General features: G+C 42.3%; 1 protein-coding gene across 4 annotated transcripts in view; it reads right to left on the bottom strand.

Moving 5' to 3' along the window:
• The window catches only part of LOC129837920 (thrombospondin type-1 domain-containing protein 7A-like), a 109031-nt gene that overhangs the window by 8189 nt on the left and 80737 nt on the right, over window positions 1-20105 (bottom strand). For all 4 annotated transcript variants that reach the window (XM_055904449.1, XM_055904448.1, XM_055904450.1 and 1 more), the window contains 12 exons: window positions 19678-19793; window positions 16906-17041; window positions 16547-16650; window positions 14998-15192; window positions 14312-14578; window positions 9519-9698; window positions 8498-8636; window positions 8112-8265; window positions 6543-6684; window positions 3436-3551; window positions 2650-2767; window positions 86-231 (listed from right to left, as the gene is read on the bottom strand). In XM_055904449.1, the coding sequence (XP_055760424.1) occupies window positions 86-231; window positions 2650-2767; window positions 3436-3551; window positions 6543-6684; window positions 8112-8265; window positions 8498-8636; window positions 9519-9698; window positions 14312-14578; window positions 14998-15192; window positions 16547-16650; window positions 16906-17041; window positions 19678-19793 (1813 nt within the window). The remainder of the gene's footprint in view (window positions 1-85; window positions 232-2649; window positions 2768-3435; window positions 3552-6542; window positions 6685-8111; window positions 8266-8497; window positions 8637-9518; window positions 9699-14311; window positions 14579-14997; window positions 15193-16546; window positions 16651-16905; window positions 17042-19677; window positions 19794-20105) is intronic.

A 20105-nucleotide genomic window follows, 5' to 3' on the forward strand; every position in this document is an offset into this window, starting at 1 on the left:
GGGAGAATAAGACAGTGTGTGGTGTAGCCTACCTCCACTCTGCACTCAGACCAGGGAGAATAAGACAGTGTGTGGTGTAGCCTACCTCCACTCTGCACTCAGACCAGGGGCTGTACTGCCACCTGTAACAGGGTCTGACAGGACAAGGTTTCCACTGCTCCAGCTGAGAGGGACAGGGACGCCCGTCTCCCTGGGACCACTGCACCACCACCCTGCTACGCCACATCCGCCCTGGAACACAAAAATGCAGTGACATCATTCATGTGAGACACTCACTGGACAATTAGTCTTGTACAGATGTAGGATCTTCATTTGATCACCCTGTTGCAGGATAACTTCCCTGCAATGCAGTGTAGTGTATTTGAGGTTTAAAAGGCTCCTGAAGTAATTTTCACTTTGAAAATTCAGACTTGATTTTTCCCTTTATGAAACACCTTCAAAAATGTCCATGAATTATAATCCAGATAATAATTCACACTTCCTGTTGGTGAGGATTAATTTCCTGCTGTTGCTAAACTTACTCAAATGAAGATTCTACATCTGTAGTAGTTACAGTATCACATCTACCTAAAGACATGTAGAAAGTCTGCAGACGTTGGGACTATTTGATTCAGAAAGAGTGCTTTGACTGTAATTCACATCAACATATGACTGATGTCTGAATAGGGAGATGCATGAGCTCGGGCTACAAACCAAACACAGCAGGGATCTCCGTCTAGACAAACGCAAGTCAATGATGTGTTGTTCGCTCTTTTCCTTCCTTTTGAATGGAACAGTCTGCTAAAGTTCATCCTTTGTTTTAATGTCAGTTCATTCACCATTCAGTGCATTCAATTCAATTGGCAAAGACATGTAATTACAGTATAGGCCTACAAACAGTTATTGTGTGTATTTATGTACATGTGTATTTGTGTGTACTCCTGTGCGTCTTTGCGTGTGTGTTACTGTATTATTTATAGGTTACTGTATTAGTCGTCCCTAACTGCTTGACAAAGGCAGCTCTTGAAAAAGCCTGCTACACCGTTCTGTCCTCCAGCCATATTGATTACCTCTCTACTTCCACTCCTCCACTTGAGCAAAATGACTTTTCCTTTCTGTTCTGCCAACTACTGCCTTCCTTTTATATAACACCAGTACAGGACCATATGAGGTGGTGAAGTCTCTTATGTGTAATGGATGTGGTGTGCTGCAGTTTGAGCATTTTGCAAAGCTTTCTAGATTCTAAAGGCTTTGCAATGTGATGTATACAGTAGTTATACTAAGAGTGTATCATCTCAGATGAAGTATAGGTATTAAGTGAGCTAACACACACACACACACACACACACACACCACACACACACACACACACACACACACAGACAGATTGTGATTTGCTGTAACACACTGGTACTTCAAGTACTGCAGACTCAATGTCCACCTCTCCCTCGCATTCATTCCTCTCTTTCCACCCCTCTCGTATAAATCCATCTCACTGCTTCCACGCCACATACTCTTTCAAACCCCTTTCTCCGTCTCTGTTTTGCAATTGGTCACATATAACAGCTCATTTTCCAACACAGAGCCAGCAATCCTCTCTCTCAACCAAACAACAAAGAACACCTGCTACACTTATCAGACAGTAAAATACAACATTTTCCATCAGACATAATACTACCTCACATCCTGTTCTAGCCAACAGAACATCCTCTATAGATCAGGTGAGGATCCCCATTGCATCTTTATCCACTCTTAAAACACTTATCTCTTGCCTGTGATTCAGCTGCAGGTGCTAGAGGCTACAGGCTGGCTGTTACTTCAAAGGGCTTCCCACAGGGCCGCTAGCAGACAGGCATAATAGGACAGAATCAATTGTCTGATGCTGTACAACAACAAACAACAAAGGACAGAGCAGTCACTTTACAGGGCGATGTAGGATGCAATCTCTCTCAGTTCAATGAGCAGTCTTGCAATTTTTGGGGGGGGAGTTCTCCCAAGCCATTAAGAGTGTGATGTGTGATTGTTTTTGCGCAGACGGAGATCCCCGTGACTGTTCGGTCATCTGACTGTGTAGAGGAGCTGTTGAATTAACATGGGTTGATAGCACAGCGAACGTAGGAAGGTGTGCATTCTATTACGTGAGGCCATCGAACGAAACAGAGTGAGCTTTGAAGATACTGTATGACCGTGTTTAATGCCGTTTGTCTCGTTTGTAATCTTTGTGTTTTTCCAAACCCTGGCTGCCTAAGATATTTTGTGATATTAGCTTGAATATAATATTTGTACGAAACAAATCAATGCACTGTATCTCATATGGAAGCAATATTCATACAACCACCAAGATGAGTCTGGTTTGATGACCCTCAGGAGAAGTTAACCCATTAAGTGTCCTTCAATTCTTCTTGATCATCTCAGACGTTTACCTAGGAGCCATTGACAGTAAAAGGATATAGGAGTATATATACATTTTTTTAATTGAACCTTTATTTAACTAGGCAAGTCAGTTAAGAACAAATTCTCATTTACAATGACGGCCTACCGGGGAACAGTGGGTTAACTGCCTTGTTCAGGGGCAGAATGACAGAATTTGACCTTGTCAGCTCGGGGATTCGATCCAGGAAACCTTTGGTTGCTGGCTCAATGCTCTAACCACTAGGCTACCTGTCTTACCATCCAATCCACACGTGTGCGAGCATTCCGACCAGGTCGACCAATCAGAGAGCTGGCAGTTGACGGGACACTCCACCACACAGGAAATGTTCATCTGCCACTTCCTCTCCAGGCTCAGCTATGAAAGAGCAGGATCATTATCACTCACAGTATCAGTCACAACACCTATCATAGTGGCGTTTCGCAACAGACTGGTACAGCCAGCCCAGACCCATTGCTTCTTACTTCTGTCTGACCCCTAGGTAAATAGCCTATAATTCTCAGGAGCCGCTGGTTCTGTTCTGGCACAAGATGGGCACCCGGCTTGTTTAAACCCTATTATCCCTGATTGAGCCGGACTGAAACTGGGCCATGGGTTCAATAGCAGTGAGGTTAGTTTTTCCACTGCAGCCTGCAGGGAACAATTTGAGAGAGTCTGAATGGATTATGAATAAACTGAGTTGAATCTGATGGGGCTACAGCAATCCTCATGTGTAAACACTTCTAAATGTTTTATGAAGATACTGTACATGCCTGTCATTTTATTTGCCTAGAATCACTTGTGGCTGATACTGATCCAAAGAGAGAATATATTATGTTACTGCTGCTCTGCTGAGCTAAATGAGTAATACTCCAAGGACACACAACTTCAAACTATTGACAGTACAGATGGTTCAGTTACTCTGGAAACGGTCCAATTTCAGTATCACTAGTATTGACTCAGTATTGACTTTCATCATAGTGGACCTGAATGAGAGTTAGGATTGTAATCAGGAGTTGGGGATAGAGCATTTAAGAGGATCCCACCTCCTTACAGAACTTGAGGTCCACAGACTTGCCGTCGCTGCGTACACAATCCAGCATCCGCGTCTTGATGCCATTCCCACACACAGCATTGGCACTTAGCTGACATGTGCTCCAGTCTGAGGGGAAAAGGCAGACCAGTATGAAAATCACACTCAAATTCAAGACAAACTCACAAACATACACTGAGTATACTAAACATTAGGAACACGTTCCTAATATTGAGTTGCACTCCCTTTTGCCCTCAGAACTGCCTCAATTCGTCGGGGCATGGACTCTACAAGGTGTCGAAACGTTCCGCAGGGATGCTGGCCCATGTTGACTGCAATGCTTCCTACAGTTGTGCCAAGGTGGCTGGATGTCCTTTGGGTGGTTGACCATTCTTGAAACACACAGGAAACTGTTGAGCATGAAAATCCCAGCAGCGTTGCAGTTCTTGACACAAACCGGTGTGTCTTGCACCTACTACCGTACCCCATTCAAAGGCACACATTTTTTTGGTCTTGCCCATTCACCCTCTGAATGGCACAAATAAAACAATCCATTTCTCAATTGTCTCAAGGCTTGATAATCCTTCTTTAACCTGTCTCCTCCCCTTCATCTACATTGCTTGAAGTGGATTGAACAAGTGGAATCAATAAGGGATCATAGCTTTCACCTGGATTCACCTGGTCAGTCTATGTCATGGATAGACCAGGTGTTCTAAAATGTTTTCTATTCTCAGTGTACAGTATGGCCCGAGATGATTTATATATACATTAGATGGCTAACAGGGGGGCACTGATTTGAAGCCACCGCTCCTCCATTTTACTACTCCCCCACTGTTGTAAAAAATAAGCTATAGAAATTCCTTTTATTAATGCATACATTTGTTTTTACCAAGTTTATTCTATTACAGACACCTTAATGCATACTTTGAACTTATATGATGTAAGCTAAACATAGAAATAATTATAAGTATATATAAAATAACATTTTCCTTAACGTATAACTTTTAGAGAGTAATAATGTTGCTGTCCCCACTACAATATTAAAATTCTTAAATACATGTCATTTTGTCCTTGAAACATTTAATTGAAATACTGTAAAGAGTTCCATTTATTCCTATGGAAGACTGGTTCTTCTGGGGAGTACCAATATGTCCGACCGGTGGCTTCAAAGCCTCTCATTGGCCAATACACAGCATTTGCAATCTAGTGTTTATATACATCATTGCCCCAAACTGGACAGGAGATACACGTGCAAAGCTTCAATCATTAGACAAAGGGTACATTTGATGTCAAAGCCTGTTTTAGGCAGTTCCAACCCCAAGCCATTTTCTAAAGATAGGATATGTACTCAGTTGAGTTTGATGGCAGTTGATTAGTTTGGCAACAGACGCATTGGGAACACCTCTAACACTTGAACTCATTAACTGAACAGTCATGACCGCTTGTAACACCTGCTCTGCCATGCTTTTGACAGCTAAACTAGGGCACATGACGGAGGAGCACGTAAAAAGATCAAGAGAAACGCCCACGCCTATTTCAAGAGAAGTGGTGGAATTGTCAGACTTGCGTAAAAGTAAAGATACCTTAATAGAATATGACTCAAGTAAAAAGTCACACAGTTAAATACTACTTGAGTGAAAGTCTAAAAGTATTTGGTTTTAAATATACTTAAGTATCAAAAGTAAAAGTAAATGTATATTATATTAAGCAAACCAAATGGCACAATTTTTTATTTTTTATTTATGGATAGCCAGGGGCACACTCCAACACTCAGACGCCATTTACAAATAAAGCATTTGTGTTTAGTGAGTCCGCAAGATCAGAGGCAGTAGAGATGACCAGCGATGTTCTCTTGATGAGTGTGTGAATTGGACCATTTTCCTGTCCTGCTAAGCATTCAAAATGTAAGGAGTACTTTTGGGTGTCAGGGAAAATGTATGGAGTAAAAAGTATATCATTTTCTTTAGGAATGTAGTGAAGTAAAAGTTATCAAAAATATAAATAGTAAAGTATTTACATAAACAATGCTCTGAAGTGAAGCATATCGTTGAATCCAGAGAAGTTGGAATCCCAGAACCCCAGTCAAATAACCATGTGGCTCTAGTTAAGCCATGAATCATGTCTACCACTGAGGGGCCCGGTGATCACTCAAACGCCTGCAACACTCTGACAAAGATGAGTGGCTCTTTTTAGCGGCTGTTTTAAGTGCTCAACTCCTGCTGCAAAGCTTTGTGGCACTCGGGGGAGTGGAAGAGGGAGATTGTGGAGAGAGAGAGAGAACGATTCAGACAAGCAAAGGCAAGATGGATCCTGGCAACATCAAATATAACATTTCCAGTAATGATCTCTCCTGGTATTTTATTTACATAGTTACTGTGTGGCCCTGAAAGGCCTGGGTGCTGCTGGGAGCAGAGCGCTACAGATTAGCAGTGAAGTGAGCAACAGACAGAGAGAGAGGAGAGAGAGAGAGAGAGAGCTACGATATTGAAGATAACACTACACATCTCTGGAATCACAGAGGAGCCACCAAAAAAGACTGCAGTTTAATTGGACCAAGTCGTTTTGGAGTAGCACTAGATAAGAGTATGCTGCACCAAGAGTGTACAAAATGAATACACGGCCTTATAGTGTGTATATCGATTTTTTTTTAACTGCATTGGTTGGGTAAAGTTATTTCAGTACGAGTAAAATTAGAACACTTAAAAGGCCCAGTGCAGTCAATAACATGATTTCCCAGGGTTTTGTATATATTTCCACACTATGAACTTGGAATAATACTAGGAAATAGTGAAAATGATGATAATGCCCGTTTAGTGTAAGAGCTGTTAAAAAAGGGTAGGATGCAGTCACCAGGCGGAGAATAAGTTAATATATCAAGAAATTGCTCACGCTAAGAAGCAATTTTTGTTTATTTTTGACCATTTTGATTGAAAACAGTCACAGTAAGGTACTTAATTGTTACCCAGAAACTTTTTGATATTGACGTAAAAACAGCTGCATTGGGCCTTTAAGTAACAGTGTAAGTAGATAGCCACTGATGAGGGAAAGTAGCTACTTATAGACAAACTAAATGGAAGATGTCAAAGTGAGATGTTCTGCGATTCATTTTTTTTCTTCTACCTGTGATGTTGTAGAAATAGTGAAAGCAGTTCAGGTTGAGACTACATGGCTCCTTCTCTGTGGTGTCCGGACATTGTCTCCCTGCTCCAGGTGACCGGATGGTGTAGGCTGTCCGTTTCCTGCTATTGTTGTAACTGCATGGCTGAAAGGTAGGCACAATTTCACATCAACATGGAGGGGTTGAGCAAAAAGGGGGAGGGTTGTGTATTTTTCTTATAGCGTAAATGATTTACAAATCCATATTGCAGCAAGTCATAAGAAGTCTACGTAGACAGATCACTGAACTGGAACTAAGCCCTTTTTCAATGGAGAGGCCTTGTCGCCATGATGTCCATGTTTATTGAACATAAAGGTCGATTCAACTGTGTGAATTTGAAGGCTTCTCTTTCTCCATGTTTAATTGTCTTAAATAAAAGCGGATTAACATTCCATGTTTTGATGTCATGCCATTCCCAATTCCCAGGGCTGCCAACTTTCCCATATCCTCTCTACTGGCATTCCTGGGATATGGAATTCCTAGTAATTTCGCAGAAAAACGTTGAGGATGCTTCTCGAATAGATATTCCATCCTAACATTCCTTACATTCCCTTTACACAGTGTGAGAGTGGGAAAAACACTGCCTCTGGAATAACATCGCTGGAATGTTTTATTCGCCATTAATAAAACATGGGACAAGCCCCGCTGGTACCGGCAAGACTCCATGTTGAGATTGAAATTGTGGGAAGTCAGCATGTCAAGCACTTTAAGAGAACGGGGTGTGATTAACAATGGCTGGTGCCTTTTCAGGAAAACAGCAGGTGACGTTGAAACAGTTCAATCGCTCTTTTACAACCAATGAAATGTGTCAGAGGGGGAGGACTGGACCTCTTACTGCGGTTAACTACTGGACTTTGATTATATTCAGTTATATTTTATACATGTGTCTATTTTACAGCTGTGAGACAACCATGGTCGGGCTGCCTTTACCATGTTACAAAGGCTTCCTAGCAGTGTCAGGCTGGAGAATGAGAGTGGTTCATGATCCGATCAGAGCAGGTGCATCTGTTTCACAAGGGGATTTTTACATCCAGAAATACATTCACCTCCACTGAAGTCTCGATCAGGAAGTAGTTACATCGGTTTCTTCCCTGTGTATTTTAATGGGTGAGAATTGGATAATGTGATTCACAGGCATTTGTTACCGCTCTGCAGCACATATTTCTTTTTTATTATTTTTCTGCTTCCGTGGAGGAAGAAATATCATACTGTGAAAGATTCACAATCCATTTATCCTAAGAAAAACAAACTCTTTATGTTAGGTTCCAGTCTCTTTCAAAAAGTGAGAAATGGGTATCACAGTTTCAATCACAGGACTTCATATCACAGAATCAGTGGGTGAATTTTTAAAAACGATCCTACCGATCCAGGGTCAGTTCTTACCACAGACATGTACCAGTGGTTCTTAGCAGTCTGCAGCAACTCCAGAGAGGCCAAAACTTTTGTACAGATCCAGGATACCTCTTACCACAGCCATCACATACACATCATACATGAATAGAGATGATTGGTCTCTGACCAGTTATTCTTACCAGGCTGCAGCGGTTCCAGCTGCTCCAGTCAGAGAGGACACAGTCCTCGGGGCACGGCAGCCGGCTTCCCCGCGTCCCCAAGGGCATGTCCTCCGGGTCACACAGGTAGTCCTCCACAGACTCAGATGGACCGTCAATAGTGTTCAGCATACACCTACGGGATTGGCCCAGAGATGTGTTCATATGACCTTACATAGTCGAAAACATTTTCATTAAAATCAGCTGTCAATCAAATGCAATATATACAACATATTTACATGCATATGTTGAGGACTATGGATTTATACTGTGTATGACACAATCGTCTTCGTATGAGGGAGTAGAACATTGCTTGGGATGGTTTTATTTAGTCTACAGTAGTGTGATGTAGTGAAAGGGTATAGTACCTGACTTTGCGTGTCTGGACGCCCTCTCCACAGTTCTCCTTCAGGTCCAAGTTACTGACCTTCCACACACTCCAGGGTTCAGCCACCCACACATACTGACTGCAGTCACTAATACATGGCACAACCTCATACACCTGGGGGAAGGCACCAGGCAAGGGATTTGACATGAATATGTATATGGTTATTACCTCCGTTATCATTGAGTTTGGGTGACAAGGACAGCGTCAAATGATATTACTGTGTTGAGATGATTAAGACATTACCAGAGGTGTTTTGTTAGTGCTTATGTCTGTCCTTTTTAATCTTACCCCGCTACATCTGTGAATGTTCTGTACAGTACTATGCACAACAAGAGATATTCTGTATTTGGGACATTGTTGACAATATGAATTCATAATACTGAAAAGGGTCTTACCTGGGCCTATTGTGTTCATCCGTATCCAGTGTGCATTGTGGAATGAAAGTGACAAAGACTTGGTATAATTGACAAATGCAAATATTGAATTGCTTAGATCAAACATTTGATTAATGTGATGTTGTAAATAAAGGCTGCCTCTGTGAAGACCACTTTAGAGAATTCAAACACTGAGAAACAGATCACATGCCATGAAATTAATCCACTTCTCTGAATCTGTTTCTATTCATATTGAAGGTAAAACATGTCATTTCTCATATCAGGGGCATTTCTGTGGATGGATCCATTTATAGTATCCATTCCCCTGGCTCTCTATTCTACCCAGCAAAAGCAATTTGGCAATCATGAGAGAAAGTAACGGAAGGTAATTCAAACAGAATATTTTCATGAATATTTAATTTGTTTCTCTCTCCTATGTGTTTGTAATAATGTGCTTCTAACACAAAACGGTGTTATTTATCACAAACAGTGCCTGAAAAAGTAATTTATATTAGGAAAAACTGGCATCCATATTAGGAAGTCCCTCAGCTGTCAGACAAAATTCTTACAAGGTAACATGAACTAATTTCTACATTAGACAGTCTTGTGAGTGTTTCTCATGCTGTACCTGGTTGATGTGGTCCAGTTTGGGGCAAGGTCGCCCTCCGTTGTACGGTTTCTCCCGGAGCCACTTGGAACGCACTTTGACCCCGCTACCACATGACTTGCTGCACCGGGACCAGTTGGACCACTCGCTGAGCTTACAGTCTGACGGACAGGGGATGATGCACGCCTCCTCAATGTAGCCTGCATGGAGGAGAGAGAGAGTGGTGTGAGAAGGGCCAGGAAAAGACAGGGGCCCATAGAGGCCCCCAGGAGCCCTATGATGCATAGCCCTTCCTTCCCATGGTATAGCATCTATTCTGGTCTGATTGCGATAAGGTTATGACATGTTATGAAACGTAATGGCATGTTCATGACATTTTCACGAAGGAGTTAAAGCATAATGTTACCCATTATATTTTTGTTTTCTGTAATAAACAATAATATCATAATAAACTCTTGTGAAAATATTGTATGTGCAAATAATGACTCGTTGTTTTGGCTGTTGATTTACAGAGACTGCTGATGTTGCGCTATAACAATAGAGCAACACTCCAGGGTCTCATATGGAGCTGTTATATAAAGTAAAAAAATACACTTGAGCAGTGGTTTGGGTCGACTGTAAGCTTTTTCATGTAATCTATGTTTCCTCAAGTGGCCGACAGGGTCATGACATGGCAACTGGGTCTGGCTGGCTTAAGCATCTCACTCTGCTTATTACTCCTGTTTATATGCATCCCTACATCCCCAAGCCTGATATCCTGTGTCTGTCTCGACAAACACACAGAGGTCGCAGGCTAATTCACTGGAAGAGGTTATCCATGTGAACCACTGGCTACATTTCAGTGGAGAACAACACGCTTCTTCTCTATGCTTTCACGAGATGGTTGTTAATGAACTGAAATGTACGGTGTATAGTATACGTTTGAGGGCTGGGTCTGGACTCAAGCTTCAGGGTTGAAGGCCTGAGGCTGTGTTATTGTGTAACAGCGTTTCCCTGTGGGTCCCATCCAGATTGAATTGGAAAACATCTAAATCAATGAAGTGAACACGCAAGGAGACAAAATGAGGTGCTTGTGCATAAAATGCACTTTTTGACAACATTCTGTCTTCCTGAAGACTCTCTAGGTGCTGGGTGTGTGATTGATTGGAAGCCCTGGCTATTAAACTGCTACCATTGTCAGCAGTATTTGACCCTGGAATCCTCTTCAAACATAGGAGCTCCCTGAGTGATGGGACAGACCACATGGCAGGAAGATGGGGTGGCAGGGAAAGAAGCCTCTCCGATCCCAACAGGGGTGACCCTAGTGGCACAGTGACACGTCTTACTGTCATGTGACATCACATACACAAGTGGAGGCTGGTGGGAGGAGCTATAGGAGGACAGACTCATTGTAATGGCTGGAATGGATGAATGGAACGGTGTCAAATACATCAAACACATGGAAACCACATGTTTGACTCAGTTCCATTTATTCAATTTCACAATGTAAATGGGACAATATTTTAATATTTTAGTTGTCTCATTAAATGCTTTCAATATTTCTAAATGAATTTGTATAATTTATAGTTGCTTAGAGATTTTTAAGTTTTATAAATTTGGAGCTATTGACATTTTAAAATATTGTCCCATATCCCTTAAGGATAATGAATGCCAAACCAAATTGACCATGGGCATGATGATCGTTCGCGTGCAGCTGCGCGTTCCTGAATTGATGATTACTTGGGTGCTGCCAGCTGTGGGATGGATTGAAATCAACCCAACCCAAGGAAAACTTACACGCTACCATTCATTCCGTGACGTACCATTGTTTTCCGAATTATCTCTCAAATCTCAGTTTGGATGTGACTGACTTCATGAACAAAATGATCCTATTTACACTTTGTGACAGTAGAACAAATGCTTCTGACTAATATCGGTGCCACATAGGCCCTTTTCAACCAGAGAAGTTGTTTATTGCCTTCAATTTCTCTTCACGCCAGCCCAATGATCTGAAATCATCCCTTATGCCAACTAGTTCATGGACCCTCACAAATGTGTTAATCCCCTATACATCTACACTAACCCCTTGCTACAGTTCTGTTCCTACACTGCCAATTCCAATCAGTGGAATTAGACCAGAGTTAAACATACAGAGAATGGCTATATCTGTCTGATTAGTACTGCAGCTACAGTGTAAAGACAGTTTCAAACCAAAACACATTTTGATGTATAGTTATCCGCTGTGTGTCTGCAGGGGTGTGGTGGACTGAGAGGATACGAAGTGGGAGAAACACTGCATATTGTATCACATTTCTCGAGGGATCCATAGAAAGGATGTGTTGCTATTTAATCAGAACTTTTCTGTTGCACAGCACAGCTTAGATTTAACCCATTGCGTTCACCGGATTTTTTTTGCTGCATCATTTCAGCAGTTTGGAAGTGCCCCAATCATCTCTTAATACCATGGCAGCCCCTCCTCCTCCCACTACATTAGCTAACCCTAATCCTCAACAGCACTCTCCTGCCCATGCAGAGTAGTTCACTAGCCCTTATTAATATGTCGGCTCCCAATCGCCTCCAACTTAACCACAACCCCACCACAACCTCACACACTGCTAGAGGTTACTGGTCCTTACCAACATGTCCGCCTTACTACAAGCCATCACCTACAGCGCAGATTCCCACAGTGACCTCATTCCTTCTTAACCACCCAATTCATGTCAAGCCAAGGCCAAGCCTCTCAGAGCCATCCCATAGTATATAATCATAGAAAAGGTCATGGCTGAGCTACAAAGTACGGAATCCATATTAGGGACATTGTCAAGGTGAGGCGTGAAGGTCTAAGGAGGAGGTATGGCAAGGTTCCTAATATGGATTCTGTACACAAGATCACTAGTCAGTATCCCAACCAACACCTTTTAACCCACCATGGAGACTTGAACAACTCACATGTGAAACGTTAACCCCAAAAGAATGGCGAAAACTCCATAGACTCCAACAAATCAGTAGTAGAGGAACTTATGTCAAATCATCACTGCTTGAGTCCAAGACTTTAAAAAAGGTTAACAGTAAAAGGACTGTGCATGTCGTTGCTGTGAGCAACACAGCCTTTCAGCGTTAATCTCCGCCTCTATTGATATCTGGGGCGAATAGAGATAACTACATTCGATGATCTCTATCACAGCCTGGGGAAATATGTCGCCATACACACAGTGTTTCCTCTTCTATTCATATTAACCCTGATGATGGGAGGAAGAGAGAGAGAGAGAGGGAGAGAGAAAGAGAGAGGGAGAGAGAGGGAGAGAGCAAGAGAGAAGAGAGAGGGAGAGAGTGAGAGAGAGAGAGCAAGAAGAGAAAAAAAAACATTATTCTAGAGCACTATCAATAATTCCTTCCATAATAATATACAGTATACCTTGTCCCATAAACACACACATATTTTCTTTCCTAATACGTCCCAGTGTCGGGCTCCAGTCATACCCACTCCCAGGCTTACCAATGTGCAACTGAATCTCTGAGTCATAGCTTGGGCTCTGTTCAGAAATGCATGACACAGACGTGTTCATTTCTACATCTCGCTCAGTGCTGCTGCTTATATCAGTGCATGTCTTCAAAACTCAACTATTCTAAAAGCAATTTGTCTGCATGTGTCAAATTAGAGAGGGCATCGAGTGTTCCTTTGCGCTTCATGTTTTAAGACCAAGGAGATAGGAGCTGTCACGCCCTGGCCTTATTATTCTTTGTTTTCTTTATTATTTTAGTTAGGTCAGGGTGTGACATGGGTAATGTTTATGTTTTGTTGGTTTTGGGTGTTTATTTGGTAAAGGGGTTATGGGGTGTAGTAGATGGTTTTGTGTTGAGTGTATATGTCTAGAGTTGTCTATGTTGGTTAGTTATCTAGGAGAGTCTATGGTTACCTGAATGAGTTCCCAATTAGAGACAGCTGATTTCGGTTGTCTCTGATTGGGAGCCTTATTTAGGGTAGCCATAGGCTCTCATTGGTTGTGGGTAATTGTCTATGTAGAACGTTTGTAGCCTTTATGTATGTGCACAACGTTTGTAGCTTCACGGTCGTTTTGTTGTTTTGTTAAAGTGTTTTGTGTCGTGTTCATCTTCGTGTTGTTTAATAAAAGAAGATGGCTTATTTTCCAACTGCTGCATTTTGGTCCGTAAATCCTCCACACGATCGTGACAGGAGCGATTCAGATAAGAAAAGTTCAGACGAGAATGTTTGAGAAAAGAAATCATGTCAAATTCTATTTGTTTTTTTTAAAATCCAGTTTAAAAAAAACCCAGTAATATTAATATTCATGAGAGCCAGAGAACTGTGAAAGTTGTAAAACATCTTACATTCTAATACAGATATTGCAATGTTTTGTACACGCAGTGCTTATTTTTTCACTGAAATCATCATTGGAGAGAAACCTAACCACCCAGTCGACCCACATCCCCGCCCTTGGCATCAAACCAAGCACTGTAGCTGTGATTTGGGGCAGATTTGGTGCTGGCAGGTCATCATCAGAGATCAGGGGTCATAGTTAACAGAGCAATGCATGATGCCATTAGGAGCACACTCTCTCTGTGTGTATTAGTTAGTGTGTGTGTGTATTAGTGTGTGTGTGTGTATTAGTGTTTGTGTATATTAGTGTGTGAGGGGCTCAGGGGGGGATTACGGCTAGTCAACGTCCCCCTGGGGGGTGTACACACACACACACACACACACACACACACACACACACACACACACACACACACACACACACACACACACACACACACACACACACACACACACACACACACACACACCACTCCCCCAACAACTCCACCCCACCGTGGCTGTTGCATCGTGAGGTCTCCACCAGTCTGTTGTCCTGGTCATAACACACCATGGCCTGGTAACGGTAGCCCTGGCCACACTCCTTGACGTTCCCCTGGACCTTCATGCCCAGGAGGCTCTCCACCCGGTCTCCCCCGGCCAGGATGCAGTCGGACCAGTTGCCCACGGGCTGGGCGTTGTACTTGTCACACGGGCAGTACTGGGTCTCGCTCAGAGGGTACATCTGGGTGTTTTTACACTTGTCCTTCTTCTTGCTTCTCCCTGGGGTGGAGAGAGGATAGGGGTTAGTAGGTATGACGTTTGTGTTTGCGTGTGTCTGCCTTCCTGTCTGTCTGTCATGTGCAATTTAAAAGCTAAACTCCATCCTGTCACTAGGCATTAATATGCATCATTATGTTCTCATTGAGTACATGTAAATATTCCACATCCAGATTAATTGGACCAGACCTCATTAAAATTCTTAGGCTGCTCCCCAAAACAAGAGACTTTATCTAATAGTTGCTAATAGCATCTATGCTGCACTCTAGCAGGCTACATGCTACCTCCCCTTCTCGCAAGGTCATAGAGTAAACTGAATCAGTCATGTGTTGCTTATAAGCTGTAGAACTTCCTTAATGGACTGCCACTGTGCAAAGGTGCCATACTACCAAAAGTCCACACGTTTTGTTACTATTCCTCACCTACAAGTAACCTCTTCCTGGTACGGACCCCCACACAGTCAGCTGTGCAGGACGAGAACTTGGACCAGTTGGTGAGCTGGCAATCATCCTGGCATGGGAGCTGGCACCGCTGAGTGATGGGGGGCATGGTGTTGGCAAACTTCAGACACTCTCCAATGTCTGCCTGCGCTCCGTCCAGCTGGCGACAGGACACGGCTGTGGGGGGAAATCAAAGGCACAGTGTCCCTTACAGGGTTGGTGGCCATTTTGTCTGGGTCACAGAGATTTAGCAGGAATGGAGACATTGATTGGTTCGGTAGGGTTGCAGAAATTGTGTACTATATAATACAGGGTGGTTATCAATTGAACACAGCCTCAGGCAGACTTTTTATACGGCCAGTAACAACTCAGAAAGAAGAGTTAGGGTAAATTATAAATAACAATCAATACAGGTTCAATGTTAATATGTGAAATGTGTTGAGTTTTGATTAAAAGGACATTACTGAAGATATTGCAATATGTGCTTTCGTTATGCTGCAGACACTCAAGATACGATTATTTTTCTACACCAAAGTAACCTACAAGCAGAGTTCTGCTCAAACTCCCTTGGGCCTCTGTTGACTCTATACGTTTGGATTGCTGTAGTCTGTTGATATGTGTGGGGTTGTTTGTGGTGGCATGTGTGTTGACAGTGAGTGTGACTGGCGGTCAGGAGTGTTCCAGGTCCCTCCAGGTACACAGCAGTGAGACGCTGTGAGAAGCTGTGAGACGCCCCAGGGGTAAAGAGGCACTATGTCTCGGTATGTCTCAGAGAATGACAAACAGTGACCTGGATTCTTTAGAACCCAGGGATGTTAACGTCTACTATCACAGGCTATGAGAGTCAGCCCAACACTACAGGAGGATTGTGGATGTCAGATCGTTTGTATGAAGAAAAATTATATGTAACGTGTCTCTTTCCATTTATGTATATTAGCACTTCACAAGTGGCAATTTACAACATTATAGTTCTCATTTGAAGCTATACAACAATGTAATTTTTCTGTGACCTGAAAAAACACATTTACACTACTTTGTTGTAAAGCTCCTTTTATCTACAGTAGGTGAGCCAATCCTGAACGCAAGTAAAACGTATGCTTCAAAATGCTATCATATGGTATTTGCTTACAATTGAAACATATTTACAGGTTGTAGTTAGCCAAAGGAGGAATGTAGCAGCTCTCCCAACTGGAGCTGTGATTGAAGCTGCATGAAAAGAGCCTAAGGTACCTGGTACTTAGAAACTGTCTCAAACAAACAAGGTGGATGCCTAGTCATGAAGACATTGACATCCTGAATTCACTGAGGGATGACAAATGGTGTCCTCAGTGCTGTGGGGAGTGTCAACCCCAGTTCACGTCTTCGCCTAAGGAGAGGAATTTGACAAGGGGTTTAAGAAGCACAATTTGCCTCTCCTAACCTTGCCAAAATAATGTCAATTTCATTGTGGATGTTTAGATTGGATAGAAGAGGAAGTAAAAGAAGGGGATTTGTGAAGGAAAAAAGAGACGGTTAAAGGATGTGATTTCACCTCTTGTTTGAAGACCTGGTCCACATGTCTCCTGAGCCCCTGGGCTGTCCTCCCTGATGTACCATGGTACCAATTGACACCTTCTCCATTTGTGTGACTTCCACCTGCATTAGAGGAAGTATTGTGATGATGATGATTGTGATAACGATGTTGAACGTGATGATGATCATCAAGTCAATGTCATCATAATCATTAAAATCATCATATTCAACATGAACATTATCAGCAGACAGTAGAGGTAACTAGTGTATAATAACGATACACTTTATGAGTAAGAGTTGCTAACGATAGTAGCAATAGTATCATCATTGGTGTAATCATCTCCATGTACAGTGTCTTCAGAAAGTACTGTGCTGTACCTGTAACCAGGGCAGACTTTAGGAGCCTCACAGTCCTTCTCCTCCTCCAGCACCTCAGGACAGTCTTGGCCCCCGTTGGCTGGCAGCTGGAGGATGACGCGTTTTCTCGACTGCTTCTTCTTCTGAATGTTACCAGCTGACAAAGCAAACAGTACATTGAGTATTACTTTAATTATATCTTATTATTAGATTTTCAAACACCGGAAATGTGTCACAGTACCTAAACCTGTCTGGCTCAGTGTTGGACTGTCTGTCACAGTGTTGGACTGTCGGTCACAGTGTTGAACTGTCTGTCACAGTGTTGGACTGTCTGTCACAGTGTGCAGCTCTCTCACTCATGGAGAGTGGAGTAGAGCTAGAGCTAGGTCACAAGGTTGAGCGACCCTCTCCCTCATTGCAGCGCTAGATAGAACTTTGTGGAATAACGCAGATCTATGGGGGAAAAAACGATGTTCTGTCACAGCGAACACGCTTTATTCGGGAAGCCCATTTGATTGGGAGATATGGCATATACATTTTATGTGAAACATTTGGGTTGTGGGTTCACAATTCTTACCTTTTATAAGATCTCTGCCAAGCAGGGAGGGAAAAATCTACCCAGGACTTACTGCACATGCAACAATACATGCACAATGGAACTCCTCATAAACACTACACTGTCACCGGCAGTTTTCTAAATACATTAGGACATCCTTTTACTAAATTGTCAGAAGCATCATCAGACCTTGGTAGTAGCCTATTTCATATCTCTCTTTCAATGCATTTCTCTGGAAAACAAGCAGAAAACGTTGAAATTTGGCGTTTGAGAAACATGGAACGTCTAATTCTGACGTAAGACTGTGAGAGCTGGTTGCTTTCATGAGCTCGAGAAATGTAGCAAACTTCCCCCCACCTTTTAGATAAGAAAATATCCGCCTACCATTCTGTCATGTCAACCATCCATCCAAATCAAATAATTCCATGTGTTCGTCTTTGTCTTTATTAACGTTCACACACTTGGCCTATTCCATGATATGGAATAATCCAAAGAGCAACACAGCAGCTGTTGATTGCCAGTGATCATCCTTCATCACGTAGCCTTTGCTATATATAATCAACACACAACTTACAAGGAGTATGGTATTTGATGCAAACACATAAGAATACTTTTCCATTTCATTAAATTACATCACATTTCTCTTGTTCGCTCAAGGAAGGCAATTTGGCCCTGGCGTGCAAACAAAATATGTCATTTCGCTGTCATTATAGAACATAGATTATTTTTGTAGATCTGCTTAATTCCACAAAGTTCTATCTAGCACTGCAGTGAGGGGGAGGGTCACAGAACCTTGTGACCTAGCTCTAGCTCTACTTCACTCTCCACTCTGAAATTTGCCGCTGTTCCCCTTTAAATGATGTCGAGACATTCCATGTCAAACTGACATATTCAGGGCAGAGTGGGCAAATGTTGACTGCTTAATAGTTGCAGTAAAATCAACATAGTCGTCAAGTTCAAATCTAATGATGAAGTAACATGAACAAGATGGATGGTTTCCCCACGATCAGCGGTATTCCCAATAGACACACCCGTTGAATAAACACAATTAAGAACTATAAAGTTATTTTGTTTTTGCCCTAGCACTACACACCTGATTCAAATCATCAACTCTTCATCAGGCTTTGATGATTTGAATCAGGTGTGTTGTGCTCGGGCAAAAACAAAAATGTGCACTCCTTTGGGTCCCCAGGACCAGGATTGAGAACCAGTGATCTATACTGATTAAGATGTAGTTTTATGGTCCAGGACTGGCCCAGGAGTGATGGATCATTTTATATGAATGTATTACAGGCTCTGTGTATCCCTGACCTTTCGTTTCAACCAGTGTGGGTAGGAGGCAGGTCATCCTATACAGCAAGAGAACATCAGCACTACAATCAAAATACACGACAGAGTGTGTGTGGCGAGGGCCAAAGATTCATGCTCTCATGCCAAATAAAGAGGTCATCAAAATCTGAACGATGATGATTTCATCCCATAAATCAATGTAATGTATTCAACAATGTTCTCCAGCTGTGGCCAAGGCTGTCTGACAAAGGTGACCTGGTCTGAAGGTGTTTTTATCAGAGCATGAAAACAGTAATAACAACAACAACATGGCACCCTGTCACTTGTAGCCACAGGCTAGTATGTTTACTGGGTTGCACTAAATTAGGTCATCTTGGGGTCATCCTACATGTCAATCTGTCAAATGAAATATCCGTAAAGAAACGAGAGTAATACAACTTAAGGAAACTGTAATGAGTTGTTTACATTGCATGCATCACCCAATTGGTGCCAGTTTCCTTATTCGTCCCAGTTTTCCAATTGGTTTATAATATCAATGATTTCTATGCTTCATGATAAAAGCTGACATGCATAATATTCCTCTGAGCGGTTGGATAAGCAAGTAATTCCATTTAGGAGAGCATTTTTGCTCCCAAGAGACTTACAATGAACAATGAAGTACAGATGTATGATATTAATTTGAGCCAGTATGCTAAAGCAGGAAAATAATCCTGCAGCAACAGGAAATGTGAATTATTATTATGTGAATTATAAATAACAGACATTTTTTGTAGGGGTTGATACATTTAAGGGAAAAAGTCAGAAATTTCTAAGTGGACATTTCAAACTATAGAAGCCTTTTTAAGACTCAAATACACTGCATAGCAGGTAAGTTGTCCTGCAACAGGGTGATCAAATTAAGATCCTACATCTGTCTTTGCACCGTAGCTTGAATTCTTCTTTCATACCTGCATCACAGGTGGGAGAGCACTGGGACCAGACGCTGAAGGGGGTTACGATGCAGTCCTTCTTACAGGGCATTCGACAGGGCCGCACTGTACCTGGACGAGGACTCTCAGGACATCTACATGATAAGCATACACACACAACTGGTAACACACGCAAACACATAGCTGGTAACACACAGACACAGGCTTCTCACTTTGGCTGCAGGAATTCAAATGACTCATCGGATTGGCCAAGAGCCACGGAGCTAACGAGGAACAATGATAGATTTTTGGCTTAGAAGATACTCCTCTCAGAAAGTACTGTAATCTGCTTGACTTTGTACTATGTCGTTGCTCTATGTAAAACCACTTGGCTTTTATCCAGTGTTATCTGAAGCACAAACTAGGACAACAAGAAGCAACTGTCTGATAAGAAGTCCTTTATCTTA

The sequence above is a fragment of the Salvelinus fontinalis genome, chromosome 38, assembly GCF_029448725.1.
Source record: "Salvelinus fontinalis isolate EN_2023a chromosome 38, ASM2944872v1, whole genome shotgun sequence".
Lineage (NCBI taxonomy): Eukaryota > Metazoa > Chordata > Actinopteri > Salmoniformes > Salmonidae > Salvelinus > Salvelinus fontinalis.